The sequence below is a fragment of the Camelus bactrianus genome, chromosome 3 (genome assembly GCF_048773025.1).
Source record: "Camelus bactrianus isolate YW-2024 breed Bactrian camel chromosome 3, ASM4877302v1, whole genome shotgun sequence".
NCBI classification, from domain to species: Eukaryota; Metazoa; Chordata; class Mammalia; order Artiodactyla; family Camelidae; genus Camelus; species Camelus bactrianus.
The window spans coordinates 107,895,464-107,918,149 of record NC_133541.1 but is presented as its reverse complement, the minus strand read 5'-3'; the positions used below and the strand labels follow the sequence as shown (position 1 = coordinate 107,918,149).

General features: G+C 56.0%; 1 protein-coding gene across 2 annotated transcripts; it reads right to left on the bottom strand.

The window, feature by feature from the left end:
• Positions 1 to 1,992: 1,992 nt before the first annotated feature.
• SLC6A7 (solute carrier family 6 member 7) lies at positions 1,993 to 21,113 on the bottom strand. 2 transcript variants are annotated; one of them, XM_074360926.1, is made up of 14 exons: positions 20,656 to 21,113; positions 15,843 to 16,026; positions 14,190 to 14,321; positions 13,795 to 14,029; positions 11,976 to 12,114; positions 10,472 to 10,606; positions 9,487 to 9,590; positions 9,260 to 9,384; positions 8,457 to 8,569; positions 8,000 to 8,131; positions 7,418 to 7,517; positions 7,125 to 7,225; positions 6,380 to 6,547; positions 1,993 to 3,020 (listed from the first exon to the last, which is right to left on the bottom strand). In XM_074360926.1, the coding sequence occupies exons 1-14, from the start codon at positions 20,686 to 20,688 to the stop codon at positions 2,811 to 2,813; spliced, it is 1,911 nt and encodes a 636-aa protein (XP_074217027.1). In that variant the 5' UTR covers positions 20,689 to 21,113; the 3' UTR covers positions 1,993 to 2,810. The 2 variants fall into 2 exon arrangements, with proteins under 2 accessions (XP_074217027.1, XP_074217028.1); XM_074360927.1 differs by lacking the exon at positions 20,656 to 21,113 and adding an exon at positions 14,415 to 14,485 and having other exon boundaries at positions 15,843 to 15,975.
• Positions 21,114 to 22,686: the final 1,573 nt, after the last annotated feature.

The window sequence follows — 22,686 nt, the reverse complement described above, 5'->3', positions numbered from 1 at the left end:
CGGAAGTAGCCGGGAGATGGCGCAGGCAGCAGGAGGAGTGGTGTGGTGTGGCAGGGAAGGCTGTCGGGAACAGCGGAAATGGGAAATGGGAAAAGCAGGACAGACTGGAAGACTGGGCCAGGGCGGGCAGTCCGGGAACCACAGGGCGGCGAGCAGGAGAAGCGGAGGCAGGAGGAAACAAGGCAGGGGAGCTGAGGCTGGTGGTCCGTAGACGCCTAGAAGCCTCCTATCGGAGTGGAGACTCAGAATCTGGGGGGAGAGAGGCATAGACTCCTAGGATCCTCCATTCCTGATTTTCAGGACACCCAGCTGCAGCCATGAGGCTGGGTGAGGGGTCCTCACAAGGCCAGATCCCTGGCCTGGGCTCTGTCCTAGAGCAGTCCCAAAGAGCACCTCCTCCCAGGCCAGAGGTGGCTCTGAGAAGGCTGAGGGGGCTGGGCACCCAGGGCTCTGTGAGCAAGGCTGGAGCCTGTGCCCGCGGTGTGAGAAGAAGCACCCTGAATTGTGAAGTCCATTCCTGCATCCTCTGCAAATTAGCAAACCCATCTCTCTTCCCCTACCTAGAGCCCCAAACAAAGGTGGGGCAGGAGAGGGCCCTGGTCCTTTGTTAGGGGAAATTTATTAATATCCGAAATATGCAGTGGCCCTTCCTCTCCACCCCCAATCAAAGGCCTTGCAAACACCTGGGCCTCGCATTTGAAAGGCCCCGGGCCCTTTTATATTGGCAAGGTCCCGCCAGGAGGGAGTGGGAAGAACCAGGAAATTCTTCCAGCCTGGGAAACTCTTGGCTCCTCCCAATCCTGCTCTTGGAGCTCCCGCTGCAGCCGCAGGTAAGGCTGGGGAAGGGCTGGAGAGGGAAGGAGGGCAGCCGGCCAGGGGAAGGAGACTGCTGGAGGGCCAGGGTTGCCACCGCTGGGTGACCTTGAGCAAATCTCTTCCCCTCCCTGGGCCTCGGTTTGCCCATATGTGTAAGCGACCAGGCGGTCTTTAAGGGCCTTCTTCATCTTCTTCATCATCCATCCTCAGCCCCACACACCCACCACTGCCACAGAGAAATGGCAGAGCACGCGTCACAAGGCAGGAGAGTCAGGAAAGGAGGCAGCTGAGCCTCAGTTTCCTGATCTGTCCAATGGGAGCCAGAAAGCTCCATTGCCTACCTCGTGGCTCGCAGCAGCGAGGAGACAGGGTAAGGAAGATGACCTCATTGGCGTTTATTAACAATAAACCAACAGAACATGGACGAGTTGGGGAGACACCAGGAGAGACAGATCGCAGAGGCTGTCACAGCTGGACCAGGCCGCCCACACCACCCCCACCTGCCCCCCAGCAGGCCGCTCAGGCATTTTCCCACCCCACCCTCATCTCTCAGGGAAGGAGGGTCCCCAGGGCAGCCCCTCCTTTGCCTGGGGGTTGAGATGCCAAGGTCTCTGGTCATAGGCCTGGGGGGTCAGTTGCCCTCTGCTGTCTGCCTCCACCCTCATGTCCATGCCCAGGGCCCCGCGCTGGAGTAGAGGGGGCAGCACTGGGACCAGACAGCCATGTGTGTGGACCATCTTCGAGTCTCTTAGTTGCCTGATCGTCCACAGCCAAGGTCACTTCCTCCTGCAGCTGGAGGAGACAGCGATGGCCGCCAGGACATGGGAGAAGGGGAGAGAGGGGCCCTGGGTTCCGACTGTGACCGCTCGTTCCCACCACCACAGTGCAGGGCAGGCCTCCCTCCCCTCTGAATCACGCCCTGGGCTCCCTCCCCTGGAAAGCATGGGGTCCAGAGAGGGAAGCTGTGGGCTTCTCCTTCTTTCCCCAGCCCCACCCGTTAACGCCCAAGCTTGGGCACTGGCCCCTCTGCAGGCCTCCCACCTCCACCACGTCCCCTCTGTTCCACCCCGTACACTGACCCAGGACGTTCTACCTACAGCACAACCAGATCATGCAAATCCCCTGCCCAGTACCCCCCCACCCCCCACCCCTGTCCCCGGCTCCCCCCAACCCACCATCAATCTTCATTCCCACTTGAATCCTATTGTAACCTGGTAACACCTGTTTCTCCCGCCACTCCCCCTGCTCACATGCCCTTGGTCTCCCCAGGGTGCCTCCTGGCCCCAGGGGAAGAGAAGGGGGCTACATTCTGACCTTCACACCTGGGTTGGGTCAGTGCCTTGGCCAGAGGCCCTCTCCATACTGCCCTCCTCTCTCTCCCTCCAAACTTGCCCATCCTCCAGGTCCTTCAGGTCCCATGTCTTTCAGAAAACCTGGCACTTGTGCACATACATATGAACCCACAAGGATCTTTCTCCCACTCGACTTGCTAACCTTCAATGCCTGGGGCCCCAATGGCCTCATGACATCCTGAGCATCCCCGCCTGGCTTAAGATTCTGGCTGCGTTGAATTGTATGGGGCAGGCTCCCCGAGAAAAGGGAGGGGGCTGAGCCCTGAACAGAGATGAGAGGGAGGTGCCAGCTGCCACAGGAGAAAGGGAGCTGGCTGGTCAGGAGGCCTGGGGTCCAGTCCCCTCTGCCATGTGACCTTGGGCAAGTCCCTCCTCCCTGGCTTCAGTTAGTCCGAGAAGGGCTGTGCTGTCTCATTCTCAGGTGTGTGTGTGTGTGTGGGTGTGGGTGTGTGTGTGTGTGTGTGTGTGTGTGTGTCGGGGGTAGACAGAGGTTTCAAGAGAGGCAGAGGCCACAAAGAGGAACTTGCTTCGAGAACTGGCATCACCATGGTAACCTCGCACAGCCTCAGGCCTCTCAGAACCCCAGAGGGCACACAGCTATGCTTGGGGACGGCAGGGCCTCTGGTCTGCCTGCTTTCTGTCTCACATCATGGATTCCTCCTCCTCTGCAATCTCGCGGTCCACCTCGATGGCTGTGTTCTCGAAGCTGGTGATGCCCCCGTACTTGCGCATGTGCACCATCAGTGGCTTGGGCGACTGGCTCCCGGCCAGCGTGGCCACGTACATGCCCGTCCGGTTCTCCTCCAGCGACGGGCCCCAGTCCATGGCTGGCCGGCTGGCCTGCTGGAGCCGCTGCAGCAGAGCAACCACAGCGATGAGACCCAGAGCTCACGGAGTGCTTCCCCGGCCTGGGGCGGGCAGTACCCTTACCGCGTCACCCAGCTCAGTCTTTGCAACAACCCGGGGTAAAGGAAGGGGCACTACTTCCCCAAGGGATGGAGTCACATCCCTGGAGAGAATCCCGCCCTGCCAGTCACAAGTTGGGTGCCTCTGGGCACGGAATTTAAGCTCTGTTTCTGCATCTATAACTTGGGAATCATGATGCCGTTAAAAGGTGGTTAGTGAGGCCCTAAAATGAAGCGCTTGGCAGGGTGCTGGGAACAAGCTAAGGCCCAGTAAACAGTGGCTCTTGTTATGATTACGTGGCAGTCAGTCCAGGAGTCCACTCTGGGTCCCCTCCCCTAAGTGCTGAGTCCTGAGCTTTGAGGAGGGAGCTGTGCACGGGGAGGACTGAGGCAGAGCGTCCCCGACCTCCAGGTCTCTGACATTCTGCCTCAGTCTGACTCTGATGCTAACCTTTCCCTCTCCGAGCCCCAGTCTCCACCGAAGGAGGGAGCTGACTAAGATGATGACTAAGCGTGGACATTCGAGGGCCGTCTTCAAACCACATTGCCAAAGCCCTCTGCCTGCCCTGCCAGGGAGAAGAGCCCCAGACTCTTCAGTGAAGGGAGACAACCAACATGGAGTAGAGCCTGCTGAGTGTAGATTCCACGGGAGATACTGTGAGCAGTACCCTAGTCCAGGGCGTAGCACAGCCTCATACTCAGAGCACAGTGATACCCACTAAAATGCATTGAGAGTATGTTACCCCACTGCTCAGAAGCCTACCAAAGTCTTCTCATCTCATTTGAAATCCAAAATACTCCTGCCCCTGTCTATCTTCATGATCTTGGCTCTGGTCACTCCTCCACCCTCTCTGATCCAGTCTCACTGACCTCCTTGCTGGCCTTAAAACCTCCTTGCTGGCCAGCCCTTCCTGCCTCAGGGCCTTTGCACTGACTGTCCTTCTGCCTGGAATGCTCTCCCCTTAGACATCTAAACCAATCATCCTGGCGATTTAGTCAGGTCTCTGACACCTCCTCAGAGAGGTCTCCCCACGTCGGCCTGGCGGGAACACCATCTTCCATCAGTCTCTGTTCCTATACTCTGGTTTTGTCATATTTTGTTTGCTTTTAAGTACTGCACTTACTACTGCCTTCATGTGTTTATTTGTTTATTGTCTGTCTCTTGCATGAAAATCCCTGAGAGCAAGGGCTTAAAGATTTGTTTCCTGCTGAACACTGGTGCCTCCTAAGGTTTCTCGATCTGAGAGCACTGCTGACACTTTGACCTGGAGGGCTCCCCGCTGTGGGAGCTGCTCTGTACCATGAAGGGTGTTTAGTGGGATCCCTGAACTCTAGATGCCAGTAACATTCCCCCTCCAACCCTATCCCCTTGTGACAAACAAAACTGTCTTTAGACAGTGCCAAATGTCCTCTGAGGGCAAAATCACCCCCTGATTTTGAAGTGAGAACCCGTGGCCTAAAACCGAGCACTTACCACGTCCCAGCTCTGTGCTAAGTATGGGCTCATTTAATCCTTACAGCATTTTTATGAGAGGGATGTTATTACTTTTATTATTATTACCTCCACCCCTATGGATATTATCTGAAAGTAAGATTCAGAGACATTAAGTTGGCCAAGGTCACACAGGTGGGAAGTGGTGGCGCCAGCATTTGAATCCAGGCTGCCTGACCCCATTCTGAAAATTCAAAAATACTCTGCTTTTCTGCCTCTCACAGTACTATGTTGATGAGTTTTTCTTCTCACAGCAACCCTATGGGCAGGTATCACTGTCCTCGCTTTAAGGACAAGAGAAAGCAAGGTTCAGAGAGGGACATTCACTTGCTTAGGGTCACAGAGCTAGCAAGTGGCAGACCCAGGATTCCGATCCTAGTATGTCCATGCCGGAAACCCTGGTTTCTGAAGGTGGCACTCCTGAGCTGGGCAATGACTCCTCTGACAGGCTCACCAGTCCCCCCAAAACCTGCCCCCTCAGCCTGGCTGTGGGCAGTGGTGACAGGAGGGTAGGAGGGAGGCAAAGCAAGGCTTGGGAACCATGAGCTTCCTGGGGGCTGGAGCCTCCACCCTGAGCAACATCCCTCCCTTCTTCCTTTCTCAGACACCGTGGCTCTCATGCAAGGAGACAAGTTTCCTTTAGTAGCACAGTTGGGGCTCTTAAGGTTCAGAGAAGGCAAGGGGTTTGCTTCAAGTCGCACAGCACTTGGAGGCAGAGCAGTGGCTGGACTCCAGGATTCCCCTGTGGTCTGTGCTGTGTGAACACAGCCCATTTCTGCCAAGGAAGGGCTCTGAGCCCCTCTCCAGAAGCTGAAGGACAGCTGAGGAACTGTGGGGTATATGAGGAGTGGGGGCAGTAGTGTGCTGGTGAGCAGGCTGGGGAGGAGGGTGAAGGGGCACAGGAGGCCTGACGTCAATTTCAAGCCAACAATGGTTTAACAGCTGGCTCAGAATATTCCTGAATGTTTAACAATGAGCTCTGATGAAGCAGTACTAGTGGTTCCATACACCTCTGAAGGAGAGTGTGTGTGTGTGTGTGTGTGTGTGTGTGTCCGTCCCAAGGCTGTCTTTGGGCCCCTAGCAGGCTTGCTCAGCTCCGCTCACTATGATAGTCTCTTGTCACCAGAGGACTCCACACCCAGGGCCTCAGAAGTGGACGGCTCAGTGTGCAGAGGGCACTTGAGGCTCAGAGAGCGATGGGATCTCCAGTGGCCACGCAGTATCACAGCATATCCACGGGCCCACAGAAGGTCCCTCCTTCCCTCTTCCGAGCCTGCAGATCCCCATGCCAAACAGCTTGCATGCTCGATGCTTTCTGGATCTCTCCACAAAGCCCTGGCCGTGGGGCAGGGCTCCTGCTCACAGGAGAGTGACAGCCCACCCTTTGGGGTCCCTCAATATTGTCTCTGACCCTGAGTTCCACAGGGAAGCCAGGGACCCGAGTTCAAGTCCTGAGCCCTGCCCAACTCATGGGGCATTGGATAAGCCCCTTGGCCTTTCAGGTTCCCCCAAGACATGTGGGCATCAGCCAACATCAGTGGTCTTTGGATTGTGCAACCCGCCCCCCTGCAGGCCCTGAAGGTTGTAAGGGGACACAGGGCAGGACTCTAGCCCCCAGGGCTGCCACAGTCCAAGCAGATCTGAATCGATTCATAGTTCAGGCTACTCGTTAGAAAAAATGCTTTTTGGGTTAAAAGGACCCTGCAGTTTCTGGAAAAGGTGTTGGTGCAGATGTTTTGTGTTATAGGGGGTGGGCCCAGGGCAGGGCCACAGGCCGGGGAGGCTGAGGGCAGGCAGGGGTCGGGCAGACTCACCTCCCAGAGCGAGCCCTCCTCTCGCAGCACAGCCACCAGCATGCCGGCCGGGATCATGAGGCAGGACAGCAGGCCCATCAGGATGCCCAGCAGCTCTGCCCAGGCTGGGAAGCGGTAGCTGCCATACTCTGAGGGCTGGTACTTGACGATGCTATACACCAGCAGGGCCTGCGGGTGGGGGGCTCCCAGCATCACAGTGGGCCTCGGGCAGGCCCCGGGGCTTGGGCTAGCCCAGGTCTCAGCTACCTCAGGCTGCCTCGAGCTGCCAGAGATAGCTCGGCCCGGGGCCATCCCAAGGCCTGAGAGAGCCCAGTCCAGGGCCACCCCGTCTCAGAGGTAGGCCAGTCCCAAGCTGTAGCAGAACCTGAGCTGGTCCCGAGACAGCCCTGCCCCAGGCTGACCCACTGCCAAGGCCTGAGACAGCCCAGCTCTGGAACACCCTAATTCCTAAGATGGCCTATCCCTGAGCTGCTCCAACCCTAAGGCCGAGAAGCATAGCCTCAAGGCCCCTGCCCTGAGGCCCGAGAAAGGCCCAGTCATTTTGCCAACCAAACGCAGGGGCAGGGCCGGGCCCAGCACAACTGCAGAAGCCAGAGGCCTCAAGGAGGAGGGGAGCAGACCTGGGTCCTGGTGCCCAACCCACCCCTCTGCCCCCACAGAGGTCCTACCAGACTGAATGCCCAGAGAGGCCCTGCTCTCACCCCCGAGCCCCCAGCCAGCAGCCCTCCCTCCCACCCCCAGTTACCAGGAGCGTGGCTGGGGACAGGAACAGCCAGCAGGCCCTGAAGTAGAGGCCCGGCTTGAAGCCCAGCATCATGTGGATGTCCCGGCAGAACCTCTGGATGCCTGCACAGGGAAGGGAGGAGAATGGCCACACCCACAGGCCCCACAAGCACCAGCAGCACCCCCTCCACCCCAGTTGCCCCCGCCAGAAACCCTGGCCCTTGGGGCCAGGGACCCAGCACAGGGGGAATCCAGGGTAGACGCCCATTCTCCCACTGTGGGGAGCCTGACTCTGCCTCCCACAGCCCCTCTCACCATACACCCGGGTGACGGCGAGGCACGTGGTGATCACCACCACCATTAGTCCGAAGCTGGCACTGTAGTCGTCCAGAAGGACCAGCCAGTACATGCCGCCCTGGAATACAAGTCACAGCTCTGGGGTCCCCTCATCTCAGCCTCACTCCCCAATGCAACCCCTTCTCCAGGTAGAAAGCGAACAGGAAGCAGCCAGGCTGGCGGGGAGGGCAAGATGATGACAGTGTGACCGCTGTCTTCCCGCCAAGCCCCTTATCATCTGACTTGAGTCTCAAAAACAGCCTAGACATAGACCCCATTTTATCAGTGGGAAAACAGGTTTAGAGAGGTGAAGCCACTTGTCCTGAGGTCACTCAGCAAGTGCAGGATCGAGGCTTGAACCTAGGTCTTTTAGAATCCAAAGCCAAGATTCTGGGTCATAGGCCAAGCTGCCCCCTGGGAGAGAGGGCCTGGGGTGGACTAGGTTCCTCCAAAGAGGAAGAAGCAGGTAGTCTGGGGAGCGCACAGCCTGGCCACAGACAGTGCTGCAGGCGCCTGCCCCAGCCGTCCCCGCTGGCTGCCCCATCCTGCAGCACCACTCACGTCGGTGGTGAGGACCAGCCCCATCAGGTACATGGCCACGCAGATGAGCCCCGAAAACACAGCCTTCTTGGGCCGCAGGTAGTACGGGAATTCGTCTGCCACAGCTGTCACAATGGTCTCCAGGAAGGCAAACTGGGGGGAGGAGGGGAGGAGGGTCAGAGTTCTGCCTCCAGCGCACACATACACACACAGAGAACACCACACAGACACAGAGACACATACGCATCACACATACGTGTCTCACACACACACACACACAGAGATACACATCACCCACATATCATCCACACAGATACATCACACGCAGACACACACAGATAGACGGTCATACATCTCACGCACAGACACATCACACACAGACACCCACATCACCCACAGATACACACAGAGAGACACAGACACACATACATCACAGACACACACCACGAGGCGCACCCACTGGCGGAGACAAGCTCACCTGGCTGTCCAAGCCGAGGGTCAGCAACATGAAGAAGAAGAGGAAGGACCAGAAGGGCGAGAGGGGCAGCATGGTCATGGCCTGTGGGTAGACGACAAAGGCCAGGCCGGGGCCTGGGCCCAGGGCACACGGGGTCAGCAGCCTGGGGAACTCGGGGGCCCCACACTCATACGCAAATGCACACGGACAGTTATACCCACTTGGGCACGCTAGTTTGGCCAAATGCAGAAATGTACGCTCACTGCATAGTTCCAACACTCACTCAAGACAGGCCAGCACACTGTCGGTGATCTACAAACACAGGCTGATAAATTAAATGAATTAATGAGCAATGAGTAAACAGAAAATCAAATATAAAGCCTCATTTGACTATGCTTACGTACACAATCACTTGCACAAACAATTCCATGAACACACGTACTCAGGCACTTCCACTGACAAAAGACACTGACTCACAACACCATTCAAACCCTCAATTCACTAGCAAAGGCATCTCCACACAGGATGTGACTCATTCGGACAATTAGGGCAAGCTTCTAAGGCTTGACAAAACAGAAGACCACCTCCTACAGAGAGTCGCTTATCTCCAGACACAGATAGACACATACTCATTCGCACCCCCATCCCGTTGCACTTGGACGCCCAGACAGCAGCTAAGACACATTCATTCGTGTGTGCACACACCCACATGCACACTCAACACACCCACCCACAACCTTGCTGGCCCACACATACACTCACTTGCCCAGCCCATCTGGGCTCGACACACACCCTCACCCGCCAAGGCCGAGCAGCCTGCCCACCTGCTTTGGCTACTTGGTCCACAGGCACACCCAGCTCCTGAGACATGTAGCCCAGCACGGAGAAGATGGCAAAGCCAGCCAGGATGCTGGTGATGGCGTTGCCCAGAGTAACAATGAAGGTGTCTCTGCCGGGGAAGTCCAGACACAGGCCAGGGTGAGCGGGCCCCACCCTCACCCTGCAAGGGCCTCCCCACTCCAGGTCCACAGGTCTGGGAGGCAGCACTGACCTATAGATGTTCTGGTGAAATGTGTTGTAGGAAGCAAAGGTGAGGAGCCCTCCGAAGCCCACACCCAGGGAGTAGAAGATCTGAAGAGCAGCTTCGATCCACACCTGTGGCAGGGAGGGGTGCAGATGGAAGGCAGAGAAAAGGGGCTGGCACACCGTGGTGTCCCGAGGAGGAAGGAGATGGGGCACAAGCCAGTTGACAGGTCCAGGGATGCTGCGGTGAAGAGCCTGGCTCACAAGTGACACGGGCCCTGCTCCACCACTTGGGTAAGTCCCTTCCCCTCTCTGAGCCTCATTTCCCCATCCAGGGTGTAGAAGATGCTTGATCCAGTTCTGAAGGAAGCAGTGCCTTGTGTAAATTTTCAGTAGATGCACACTGACAATAAGCCCACATAACCCCTTTACTTCCCTGGAGTTGGAGGGGCCTGGCTTCGACTCCCAGCTCCACCACTTTCTAGCTGTGTAGCCTGGGGAAGCCACATCGCCACTCTGGGCCTCTGGACCTTCATCTGTACTGAGGGGATAGGAACAGTACCTCCCTCAGAGGGCAGTGGTAAGGATTACGTGACTTACCGATATGCCAAGTGCTAGAGCAGGCTCAGGCACAGTCATCCGTTAGTAAATAAGAAACATTAGCTGTCAGTACTACTGTTGTTTCTATTATGCCCTCCTTGGGGTTTGGAGTCAGACAGATCTCAGTGGGAATCCCAACTCTGCCACTCCCTAGCCATGTGACCTTAAGCTTATCACTAACGCTTTGGGGCCTCGGTTTCTTCATCTGTAAAATGGGAGAATAAAGTCTACTTCATAGGATTGTGAATAATAATGAAGGAAAAAGACACAGTGCCAAGCACAGTGCCTGGTACAGGGGGCTCACCATGTGGAGGATTCCTCCCCCCTGCCCCTCTTTTCCCCAGGAAGCTCTCTTTCCACCCCCTAGCTCAGGCCTGACCCCTCCCTCCGCATGCCGGCTTCGAGGGCCTCACCTTGGAAGACAACAGGTGGTGGAACTGAGGGGTGAGATAGAACTGGATGCCCTTCCAGGCCCCTGGGAGGGTGACTCCGCGGACCAGTAACATGAGCAGAATGAGGTAGGGGAACGTGGCCGTGAAATACACCACCTGAGAGACAGCAAGTGGGGATGGAAGGGGGTGACCCTCTCTCTTCCCTGCTCCTCTCAGAAATTCCCATCTCACTAACGTGCCTCCCCAACCTTCAGGGAGCCCAAGCTGGGGACAGCCATCATCCGGGATGCTCTCTTTCCATCTTCCTTCCCTCCCTCCACACATCATCCCATCAGCAAGGTCCCAACACTGCTTCCCAAGGCTGTCCCTATCCATCCACTCTCTCTAGCTCCACTGCACCCTGGTCCACGCCCCCCTTCAAGCCCAGCCCACATGGTCATCAGACAATGGACATGCCCAGACTCCTCCCGGCCCCATCTTCATCTGATCCCAAACCTCCAGCCCCTCCCTCAGCAAACACTACCAAGTGTCAGGCTCCTCACTGCCTTCGCTTGCACCCCGCTTACTCTCCTATCTTTCTAAATGGTTCCTACACTGTCTTTCTAGCCTTTCTTTTAGTGGTTCTCTTCCTCCAGGACAACATCTCTCAGCACTTTGCAGAGGGACACGTTCTAATATATAAATGATTGAGTAAACCACTCAGAGGGTTTCCAAGTCCCTCTGAAACAGCTTTATGGCCCTTCCTAACCCAAAGCGGGCATCCGCGGCTTTGTCTCCCCAGCATCCAGTTGGCCTTCTGCAGGTAACAGTAGCCTGACTTCCCCACCTGGGGCTGACTCCATTCCCAGCTCCAGGGGTGGGCATGTGACCCCGGCCCAGCCAAGGAGAGGACCACCCTCCTGCCCACAGTGACTGGTTCAGGGATGGGAATAAGAGCCATCTATCCAGTGAGGCTTAATTCTAGGATTTCTGAAAACTGGGGCAAGATAGACCCCATCACTAAGCAGGTAAGATGGAAGCCTAGATCTGCTAGGGGCAACCCCACAAAGAATGAAGCCTAAAGAGGAAGCCAATCTAGAGGAAAGCATTGTTGAGAGACCAAGAGAATGACAGTCCTGATAACTCCAACTGAGCCCCTAGATCCAGCCATGCCTGAAGTAGACACTTTGGACTTTCCAACTGAACGTGAAGGAACCTTGACTCATACCCACCCTCCAAGCATTCAACAAACACTTGCTGAGCTTCTTCAAAGTGCCAAGCACTGAACTGGGATATAAACTTGAATAACAGATAAGTTCTGCCCTTGGCACGTTTCTAGTCTAGTGAGGGAGCCTAGCCACCATCCAGCCTCACCTCCACATCTTTCTTCAGACAATGCCTGCCTCCCCCAGTCTCAACGTCCTCTCCTGTCCCCTCTTCCCAGTTAAAGTCCATTCAACCTCTTAGGCTCAGTCCACACCCTGCCTCCTCCAGGAAGCCCTCACCCTTCCCAGTCCCTCAGGCCTCCAAGGCCTCCCAGCTTCACCTTGCCCGAGGACTTCACACCCTTGAGGATACAGAGGAACACGATGAGCCAGGCAAGTAGCAGGCAGAGGCAGAGGTTCCAGCGGATCTGCCCGGGACTTCCGATGCCCCGGCTGCCTTGGATGTGGAGAACGTAGCGGCTGTGGGAGAGAAGGTCTGAGTGTCCTCTGGTCACCCTGCCATGCTCCATAGACGTGGAGTAAAGTTGAGGCCAGCTGGCAAGGCTCTCCTGCCTATTGTCTATTTGACTCCTCTCTGTCCTTCGCTGCCCAGCTCTGCACCCAGGAGGTGGGCCTCTGCAGACCTCATCATCCAGGCTGCCTTCCTCTTCAGTTTCTATTTGGGTCTAGCTAATGGGAAGGAACAGCAGGAGACTGGGTGATGGGTTGAGGTATTTGCACACACATCGACACACACACACACACACTCACACGCGTGCACAGGCGCATGCCACCAAAGGGTCTGACTGCGACTGCCGTCTCCTTTAGCACAGCTCTTGTTGGGCAGCCTTTCCTCCGAGGCTTCAAGTCTCCCCTGGTTCTGGTGACACTAGTCCCTCCACTCACCTCCTTGGCTCAGGGGTGGCTGTCCCTCCTGCTGGTCCCCAGTGCCTGATCTTTCCACGTGGGTTCCCTCACCTCTGAAGTCCCTCCACTAAACTCCCTTCAGCGAAGCCCTGTGAGATTGCCATCTGCTTGCTGCCCACTCCCCAACTGATGCAGTGGGGCTGGCGTTTCCATGGAGACCCCTGGCAGCTGCCAGTGACCACGTCATGTTCTTTGGCTTTTAGCTGCAGACCCAAGCCTGTCTTTACCCACCAGTCAGCAGGTGCAGACACTTTGGATGGCCTTTAAATGGACAAATGAATGAACTGTGTAATAAATGCAGGTTGGAGACCAAAACATTTGAAGACATGGGACTCATTTAGGGGAAAATTTCTAAGAGCAGCCTTTTGCAGGGAAACTGTTGGAAGTGTACGATCTGTGTTCTCTGGTCAGCCAAGGCTCCCTACCTAGGGACCAGGCTACTCTGGAAAATTCCAGAACAGGATCAGGGATCAGGATTCCTTGGTGCCAGTGCTGCCTCTGCCAGTAAGTCCTGAGCAAGCCCCTGAGCCTTGTTTTCTCAACCATAAACTGGGGCTTTGGGACAGGCCAATGGGCAGCGGTGCCCTCCTGACACCCACCATTCACAGGGGCTCGCAGCATGCCTGGCACCATGGTCAGGGTTTTACCTGCATTACCTGTGCAATTCTCCCAGCAACCCCTTCCTCTACTGTAGTCTCCCGTCCTGTTACACTAACCTGAGATGATCCCTGCTATGTATGATCGTGGCCTCTGCTAAGTGCTTTACCTACTGATCTAGTCGGTGCTTAGTAAAATCTGACTGAAAGAATGAATGAATGAGTCACTGGCTGATAACATCCTATGAAGCAGAGATTATTATTACCCCCTTGTACAGAGGAGGAAACTGAGGCTCCAAAAGATGACTATTACTGTCATCATCAGCATCATTATTACCAGCTAGCATTTATTGAGCGCCCACTACCTACCAGGCTGGATGGCACACTTTATATGCCTTCTTTCCTTTAATTCTCACAGTAACCTTCAAATACTATTAACATATACCCACTTCGAAGATAAAGCATCAGCAGCCAAATAAATTGTTCAAAGTCACACAGCTGGTCAGGTGAAGAGCTGGGATTAGAACCTAGAGTCCACCTAACACTGGCACTTGAACTAGGCCTTTGAGGTGCACGCTGAGCCCCCTGGGGACTCATTCCTGCCCTCTGTCCCTCCCTGGCCACTGCGGGGCCTGACCTCCAGTACTCCTCGCTGGGGCTGACGGTGCTGGTGAGGTTGAGGGGCAGGGCCCCATTGCCATTCTTGGAGCCTCTGTGCTCAAGGCAGAGGTCTGTGTTCCACCAGTTGCCGCAGTGCTCCCAGGGCAGGTCGCTGGTGAGGGAGGCGAAGAGGTAGAAGAGGACGTAGGCGATGATCATGTTGTAGTAGATGGCCACCAGGCCCACGATGAGCAGCATGGCGGCGCCGGCACCTGGGCGGGGCGGGGGGGGGGGCAGGGGGCAGCCCTCAGGCCAAGGAAGCTACCCTCTTTCTGGGTTCCCCTTCCCTCTCTGCCCAGAGGTTTCCAGCTGGGGGGCAACCTCTATGCCTCCCACAGGCTCAAAACACCCCGGGGACCACTGAGGCCTCACCTTTGAAGAGGGGGCTGATTTTCCAGACGGCCAGGGGTCCCAGGCTAGAAAACTGGCCCAGAGAGAGCTCGAGGAAGAAGAGGGGGATGCCACAGATGGCCAGCATCAGGAAGTAGGGCACGAGGAAGGCGCCTGCGAGAAGGGGGGAAGGCAAGGAGGGTCTCAGGGGGGTCGGCTCCCCCAGAGCCCAGCTCTACCCCCACCCTGCCCCTGACCGGCACTCACACCACTCCTCCCCTGGACTGGGGCTGTGCACTGCAGGACGGCCATCTTCTACGCCAGGACATCACTGAGTGCTAAGGGGGTGGGTAGGGATTTACTCACCTCTGTAGCCCCAGTGCCCAGACCAGGGCTGGGCTCAGAGCAGACACAGAGTGAACGAATGAACAAATGAGCGAATGGATGAGTGAATTCTCTGCCTAAGAAAGTACAAATCCCTCAGAACAGAATCCAACACCCCTCAGAACCTGGCTCCAGTTTACCTGCCTCTCCCCTCCCTGCAGTGCCACCTCAGACGCTTGTGGCTGCCACCTGTGGTCTCATGTGCCCACCACGACTTTCCCTTTTCTTCCCAGATCAGCAGCCAGCTCCTTTACAGAACTGCCCACCACCATATGGCTTTGGAAGGGCTGTCAGGCACACTGGCCAACCCCAGCCCACCTCTTCCTGGGCACCTATCCCAAACCAGGCCAATTAGAGACCTTCCCTGCGATTCTATATAGATGCCTTCAGAGAGAGCAGTTCTGAGGAGGAAGTCATTCCAGAGCTATCTGTGGCCACCCCCAACCCACCTGCAAGGAGGAAGCCTGGCCCAGGGAAAAATGAGGTCAGCATACAGAAAAAGCGTCGGGAACCAGGGAGGGGGGAGGCAGAGAGAACTGTGGACATCACTGAAGCTTCGGAGGCCAGCTCCTGCCCTGTACTTCCCAGTCATCCCAATTCAGCTTGTCGCTGCTTCATCTAGTCTTATTTGGATTTCTGTTGCTCTGACAAACTGCGCTTCTGTAAGGAGTCTGGTAGAGGTGGGAGGAGACACAGAGTGCTGGTGGGAGCACACTGGCTCTGGAGAAGATAGCCCTGGGGTGGAGTGCTGGGTTGCCGCCATGTGACCTTGGGCAAGGAACCTGACCTCTCCAAGCCCCGCTGCCTCATCAGGGAAACAGTACCCACCCAGGTGCTTGCAATCAGGGTTAAATGAGACAAGCATGGAAAGCACCAAGACCCGGCCTGGCCGACAGTGCGTGCTCAATCCCATGAGCACTTAGCACAGCTACGTGATGGCGAAGCAGGAACAGAGAATTTAAGATGGAAGAGATGGTGTGTTTGCAGCCTGAATGGAAGGAACCAAGAGAGGAGGCTAGATTGAAGATTCAAGAGCAGGAATAACGGACTGATGGAGCGAGGTTCCAGAGGAGGTAAGGCAGGAGAGGAGGGGATGGGAGAATATTGAGAGCGCAGTCATCACTGACAGGCAGATACAGCCCTTCATCACAAAGCAGAGGCAGCCCCCCTGCCCATCACTCAGGGCCCAGGAAGTGCCAAGGCTTAGGGAGATAACCGTGTGAGTATCCGTGCTGGGAATGAGAGAGGGAGGGACCCTGAATCTTGGCCCACTAGCCTAGACACCCGTCAAGCAGGGCGTCAGGCCCATACCTCCTCCGTTGGTGTAGGCGCGATAGGGGAAACGCCAGACGTTCCCCAGGCCTACACAGTAGCCGATGCAGGACAGCAGGAAGTCCAGCTTGCCTGTCCAGTTGCCCCGATCTGCCGTGAAGTCCGCGTCCAGGTCTACATCGCCCTGGTCACTGGGGGTCATCAGCAGGTCTGGGGTGACAGGCTGCCAGTAAGAGAGACCAAAGGAGTGAGGGAGAAAGGTGAGGCCAGGATGGAACTGTGACGCCCCCTCCCCAAAACAAGAATATGGAATCAATAGGGCCAAATGCAGAGAAATCCACTGGTTCAAACAATCAACTGCTCTCACCTGGGCTGACAGGTTAATAGGCAGGAGCTCCTTGGGGTTTTAGGTGACCACAAACTTATGAGACCAGCAGGGTGGCTCAGGCACTAAGAAAGCCATCTTGGTCTTAGTTTGGCAAACACAGAGGTCAAACCAAGGGACGGTCCTATTTTGATGATGATCTTAGTAACAGTTCCCGCGTATCGAGCACTTACTATGTGCTCACTGCACTAAATATTTTACCTGATTTCATTCCCAAAACAACTCTCTGAGCTAAGTACTCACCTAAGGGAAACTGAGGCTCAAAGAGGTGTCATGATACACCCACAGCTTTTACAAGGCTAGCGAGTGAGAGAGCCAGGTCTCCAGCCCAGAGCTTCCTGGTGCTGAAGCCAAGGTCTTCAACCACCCATGCTGGAGTCCTGCTACTCCATTCCGGCACCAGATTTTAAGAAAGATACAGGCAGTTTGGAGCATGCGCACAGGCCAAGGAGCAGGACTGGAGGGTGTTCAGGAAAAGCGGTTATAGGAGGACAAAAGGAAGCAGCGCGGGCCCTTAACTTAGAAAGAATGGGACATGGAAGGAATGTGGGCTCCCCTGGGGTTAGATTTATGCTGTGTGGCTCCAGGAGGCCTACTGAGGACTGTGGATTTTAGTTCACGAGCAGGAAGCAGCTACTGAAGCCCTGATGTGTCCTAGAAAGCTATCTTCCTATCACTGGAGGAGAGATGCACACACTGAGGGGAACGGGAACCAGCTGCCCCTAAGGTCCCCTCCTGGGATTGGAGGAGGGTGGGGAAGTCCAGTGGGCATTCTCTCTTAGGTTGGGGCTGGAAGATGGAGACTTTCCTCCAGGGCATAGAATCCTGGCCTGAGAGATGTGAGTTAGCATGTCCGTGAGCTGTCTGAGCTTAGGGCCCAGAAGGAAGCCCAGAGATACCAGGATGACTGTCTAAAATTCAGGCAGCAGTTCCCAGAAGTGACTCCAGAGCAGGGAAGGTGAAAGGGGCAGCTACACTTTTCCTGCTTGTTTCTGAAAGCCATGCCCCATGGCAGAGAAGGACGGGGCTGCAAAGAAGGCCGATTATCAAACAACATCCATGGTTTTCAGAGAGGAGAAAGACCCCCCCACCCCCCGCCACTTCCTGCTGAGGAACGGTTGTGGGCAAACAGTGATTCCACTGGACTGGGCCTCAGGAGACCACGATCCTCGTCCCAGGTCTGTGCCAATTCACTGCGCAACTTTAGGAAACACATCCCTTAAAATGTTCGTGGGTGTTTGATGACACAAAGGATTCTTGAATCAAAAAAGTTTGGGAAAAGCTGGGTTATCACAAGGTAAAACAGGTTTCTTTGCTGCAGGATTTGTCGGATCTTTAATGGACCAATATACACTGTGACTCCAAATAGGGACTAGAAAAGACAGTATTCTCCAATTCTATTTAAGAAAAAGGCTTCAAGGAGTAGCATGTCAGGACATACTTGGTGGAAATGCAGGTCTAGATAATCTTTACCTAACAGTCTTCTGGCTCTGATGCTCTGTGAGGCAAGATGTACCAAGGAGAATTCACTGCGGTGATCGAGGACCAGATCAGATCCGAGCACAGGACTCGGCAAACAGCTACTCCCAGATCTGTTTTATCCCCTAAAATTGCCCTTCCTGGCATCAGCCCAAGTAGGTGTCTATACACAAATCAGGTGGTGACAGAGGAAAATTTGCTGGGGAGTTGTCATATAAGCCTTGCTGGGATGAAGATGGTGAGAGTCCTTGTGTCACAGGACTGGAGGTGTCTGGCTGTGGTGACAGTCAGGGCAATGGGCTCAGGTGGCAGGATGTGGTGACAGCGTTGGGCTGACTCAGTAATCGTGACAACCATGGTGGTGATCCCACCTGAGGCTGGTTATTGGCCAGAGGAGCAGTGATGGGGCATCCTGGCATGATTATGGGTGATGGTGACAATGGAGAGCAGGAAAAAGCTGCTTTTCAAGTAACTCCAAGGGTTGAAACAAATATCTTATTAGTGGTTCTTTAGCTGTGATCTCACACCTGCTGGGGTGAGGGTAGCAGTAGCTCCTAGACCTCTATGAAACCCACCCCTTCCCCCTGATGTCCCTTCTCCCAGGCTTCCACTCCACCTAGTTGAGCATCACCTCTCTGGAGCCACTCCCTCCCAGGTAAACTCCAAGAGGATGGGGTAGCCAGTTGACACTGGCCCCTGGTATGGGGTGGGGAGGCAGGCCTGTCACCCTGTGAACCCCCTAGTCCCATTCAGGCTAGCTGGCAGGAGGGCCTGATAATGAGGTTCCTCTGATCCCCCCAGAGAAGCTACTGCCCTTTCTGTGTTCACAGAGCGGTCCTGGCTCTCTGTTTCCATGGTGACAAAAGAGTTCCAAGAGCAGGATGCTGCCAGCTCTTCTGTCCCCCTCCACCCCAATCAGAGGGAAGCCTGCTCCTGCTCCAGGGACAGGGGATGGGGTCCTCCAAAGTTAAGCCAATCTGAACCCCACTGTGGGGTAAATCCCAGGAGGCTGGCACAGACAGGAAGGAACTAATCGAGAGACAGAGGAAAGCAACCGAATCAACAGGGAAGGGCTGGAAGCTTAATGAGTTGCTTCACACTTCTGCCTGGGTCTGAGGCTCCCACCCTGATCCTCCCACTCCCACCCAGACTCACACAGGAACACACATCTGAGTTTGCAACACCTGCACCACCCCCCCTTTTAGGGACCAGCAGATGTAGGTCACCAGCAGCAGCAGGCCTAGAATAGGTAGGACCTCTCAAGCCAAGGCTCTCATACTTTCTTCAGGATGAGAGAGACAATAGGGATCTGGAGTCTGACTTCATCATCGTGCAGGAAAGTGAGTCTCAGAGAGGGAAGGGGTGAGCCCAAGGTCAAACAGCAAGTTAAGGGCAGAGCAGAGCACAATCAGGGTCCAGAGCCCCAGTTCTCAGTCTGGTGCTCATCTCTGAACAATGCTGCTCCTCTGCCGTACCTGGCACTTCCTCACTCCCTGCCGCCTTGTCCTAGAGACCGAGGGAGGGGACCCTGAGGCCAGGTGGCCCCACCCCTGCCCTGTTGGTCCTGGGTTGCTCAGCCCACCTTCAGGAGAGCAGTAAGCTGCACCCCTTTGTGCCTCCATTTCCTTGTCTATAAAGTGGGGATAATAAGACCTGGGCCCCAGAATTGTTGGAGGAATACATGAGCTAAGGCCTCACAAAACATGGCTATTGACATAAGGAGCAGCCCTGTGCCAGAGAGGGGCAGGGGCCCTTGTGGGAAGGGAGCGAAAAGGAGAGAGTAGATGGGAAAGAACAGGGATAGGACTCAAGAAGACCCAAGAGACCCACAAACGACCCCAAGAAGTCACACATGTCAGCGAATAAAAAGAACCATCACAGTGGTTCCATGCTCAGCTGCCCAAGGGTAGAGAGCTTGAATGAATTGGGGGGGGGGGGGGTAGGTGGGGCTTATTGGAGAGGGCTGGCCAACAACACCAGCCCCTGTGAGTTCACACATCTCCCCACCTCTCGGGACTCTGGGCCTACTTTCCTGCCCCACACTGGGGATGGACCGGCCATGGCCCATATTAGAGAATGGACTTGCCCAAAGTCACAGGGTAAGTGGCATCTGCAGAAACAGTACCCAGGAGTTCTGACTCCTTGGCTAAGACTGGTACTTTTAAGCCAAAAGCCAGAAAACTTCCCCCAACACTCTCCCTTCCCATACGGGTGCAGCTTGGCTGGGAGGTCCAGACCCACAGGACAAGGTGGAGAGGGGCTGAGGTCTGGGCCCAGGGCCTCAAGAACACATAGACTTGGCCTCCCCTCTCATGCCAGCTTCTACCCCACCTCCATGTCCCTCAGGTCTCCCATTTCCTCCCTCCTTGCCTTTGCCTCCAGTGTGTGCGGCTGAGGGGCAGCCTGGGGTCGGAGCGTGGAAGCTGAAGCTGCAGAAGGACTGAGGGGGTGGGGAGGAAGCAGGTGGTGGGCGCAGCAGGGCAGGAGCACTGGAAGGAAACCAGCGTGCCCCTGCTGGCTCCGGAGGCTGCTTCCATGTGGAGCCCACAGATGAGGGCTCGGTTTGCCGAAGCCCCCACTCCCATTTGTCCATCCCCATCAGTCCCGCTCAAGGCTGGCGCTCAGCTATTCTAACATCCCCCACCCCCTAATCAGGCCGTGGGGGAAGTGAAGGGGGGTACTGGGCAGGGGCGGGTGCCTGGCCCCAGCACCCCTACCACGCACCTCCTGTGGCTGCCGACACCTGTTCACAGGACTTGGCCCAATGAACCCCCGCCCCCATCACACTGCATCCCGACCCCCAGACAGGGGAGGCCTCCCCCAACCCCGCGCAGACCGTGACCCCGCCCCTCCCTGCAATCCAGCTCAGCCGGCCTACCCTAGAGCCCCGAGCCCGGAGCAGGTGCCCTCTCCAGCCTCCCCAGGGGTCTCCAGGGGGCGGGCTTCTGCACCCCCTCCCTCAGGTGTGCCCCCGCCCTCGCGTCCTACCTTGCGGAGGTGAGCTCCCTGGAGCTTCTTCATCTTGGAGGGCGGGTTGCTGGGGTTTCCGGGCTTGGCTTTTCCTGATCGCGGAGAGCGAACGAAGGAGCAAGAGACGGTGCCACCGGGCAGCCGCCGCTCCTTGGCCCCGGCGACTCCCGCGCGCTGGCTCGGGGGCCACGGGCGCAGGCGCTGCCGTCTGTCGGCTGCGGGCGTGGGGCGTGGGGCGCGGGCCGGGCGCTGCGAACGCCCTGCCTCTCCTTGCGCAGCGCCCGAGGCTGGGGAGGGGTGCACGGCTGCGCCCGCGTAGACACCCAGACGGACGGGCTGACTGACGGACAGTGGAGGGGGGGCGGGGGATGTGCGCCCCCGCACGCAGAGCTGCGGATTGGAGGGGCCCGAGCGCGTGGGGAGGGGGTTCCGCGACGGAAACCCTCGGAGGTCTGGAGGCCTCCCCCACAGTCTCCTGCGTGACCTTGGGGAAGTAACCTGCCCTCTCTGGGCCTCCGTTTTCCCGGGGAGGCAGTGAGGGAGGCAGGCCATGCACAGGGGCACTAACAGCCCCTGCTTGGGTTCCAGCATCCCTGTGCTTCCTCTTTATCTGGAGAACCCTTCCCGCGTTACTTAAACTCCCTGTGCTGCCGCTTCTTCATCTGGAAAATGGGGACAAGAATCTTACCTCTGCTTAAGGATGTGAGGAATCCAAGGGGACAGAAAACGTTTAGCACAGGAACCTGGCACTTGGCTGGGGCTCAGTTAACATTTGTTGACCCACTGTGGGTTGCCCACTCCTACCATCACATGAACAGCCTATAGTCAGATATTTATTCAGTCATTCAAACCACCAATATTTATTGAGCACCTAAATTGTGCCAGATCCTGGGCTGGATCTTACTTTCTCAACAGTGACCTGGAGATGTTATTATCCTTATTTTACAGAGGAGGAAACTGAAGCACAGGGGGGTTAAATTCTCACTCAAGGTCGCAGAGCTGATGAGTGACACCAGTGACAGAGTCAGGCCTCATGGACCTTCCAGGCCAGTAATGGTCCTGAACACACCTCCTTTGCTTGGGAAGAAAGCAAGACAGGGAAGTTTGGGTGAGGAGAAGGGACAGGGCAAGTGGCACTGTGTTGTTGTGATGGTTTGTGACTTAGATTATGAGCACCTGGATTTCTGTCCACCAGCAGTATGACCTTGGGAATGTTATGATTTCATATCTGTAAAGTGGGCCATCAGCCAGTTTGGGCCTGGCTGACCTCACAGAATGTTGTGAGGGTCCAGTGAGCCCATAGCTAGGATGTGAAATTATTAGCTAGTGACTGTGTGCACTGGTTTGTGGGACTGAACCAGTATATGCTAGTGGACCCAGCATATACATTACAAGTCATGCTCCTTTCACTCTCGAAAGTGTCCCAGTTCAGACACTCATAGGATTGCCTACCATCAGCCAACATGGTGAGGCCTTTGGAGAGAGTGAGGTTGAGTGACTGCTGCCTCTTCCATCCCTGGAGCAGGAGGCAGAAGGGGTTTAAATCAGAGCACAGGCTTGGGTAAAGGGCCTGGCCAGGTCCCAGTCCCACCTCTTCTCCCCAGGTCCCACCAAGCTGCTCCTCCCTTTAAGCCTGGCCTCACAGAACAGGTCAAGGGTTCTCCAGAGTCAGGAGGAAGGATCCCCTTAGCGATGAATGTGGAGGGAAGGGGCATTCATTGAGCCCTACTGTGTGTCTTAGATGAACTCATAGCCAATATCTAAATTTTAGTTCTTTCCAACAGCCTGGAAAGACTAGTTTGTGCATCCCCATTTTGTACCTGAGGAAACTGTCTTGGAGGAGTGAAGTTGTGCGCCCAAGGACACACAGCACTGAGTCTCTGGGCTCTGGAGATAAAGCCAGGAGGGCCATGGGCTGTTCCTGGAGAGAGGCAAAAGCCAGTGGCTCCTGAATCCAAGGAGGCCCAGGCAGGACCCACCCCTGCCCTCTCCCAGGGCCTGTCACTGCACCTCTTACAGGACAGGTGGCAGCTTTGCTGAACTACTCCC

Excerpts from the sequence above, each read along its gene's own strand:
- SLC6A7 (XM_074360926.1), bottom strand. The coding sequence starts at position 20,688 with ATGAAGAAGCTCCAGGGAGCTCACCTCCGCAAG. Across the intron at positions 9,385-9,486 it reads TTTCACCAGAACATCTATAG|AGACACCTTCATTGTTACTC; the intron begins GTCAGTGCTGCC and ends CTTCCCCGGCAG. Across the intron at positions 8,570-9,259 it reads GGACCAAGTAGCCAAAGCAG|GCCCCGGCCTGGCCTTTGTC; the intron begins GTGGGCAGGCTG and ends CCCTGGGCCCAG.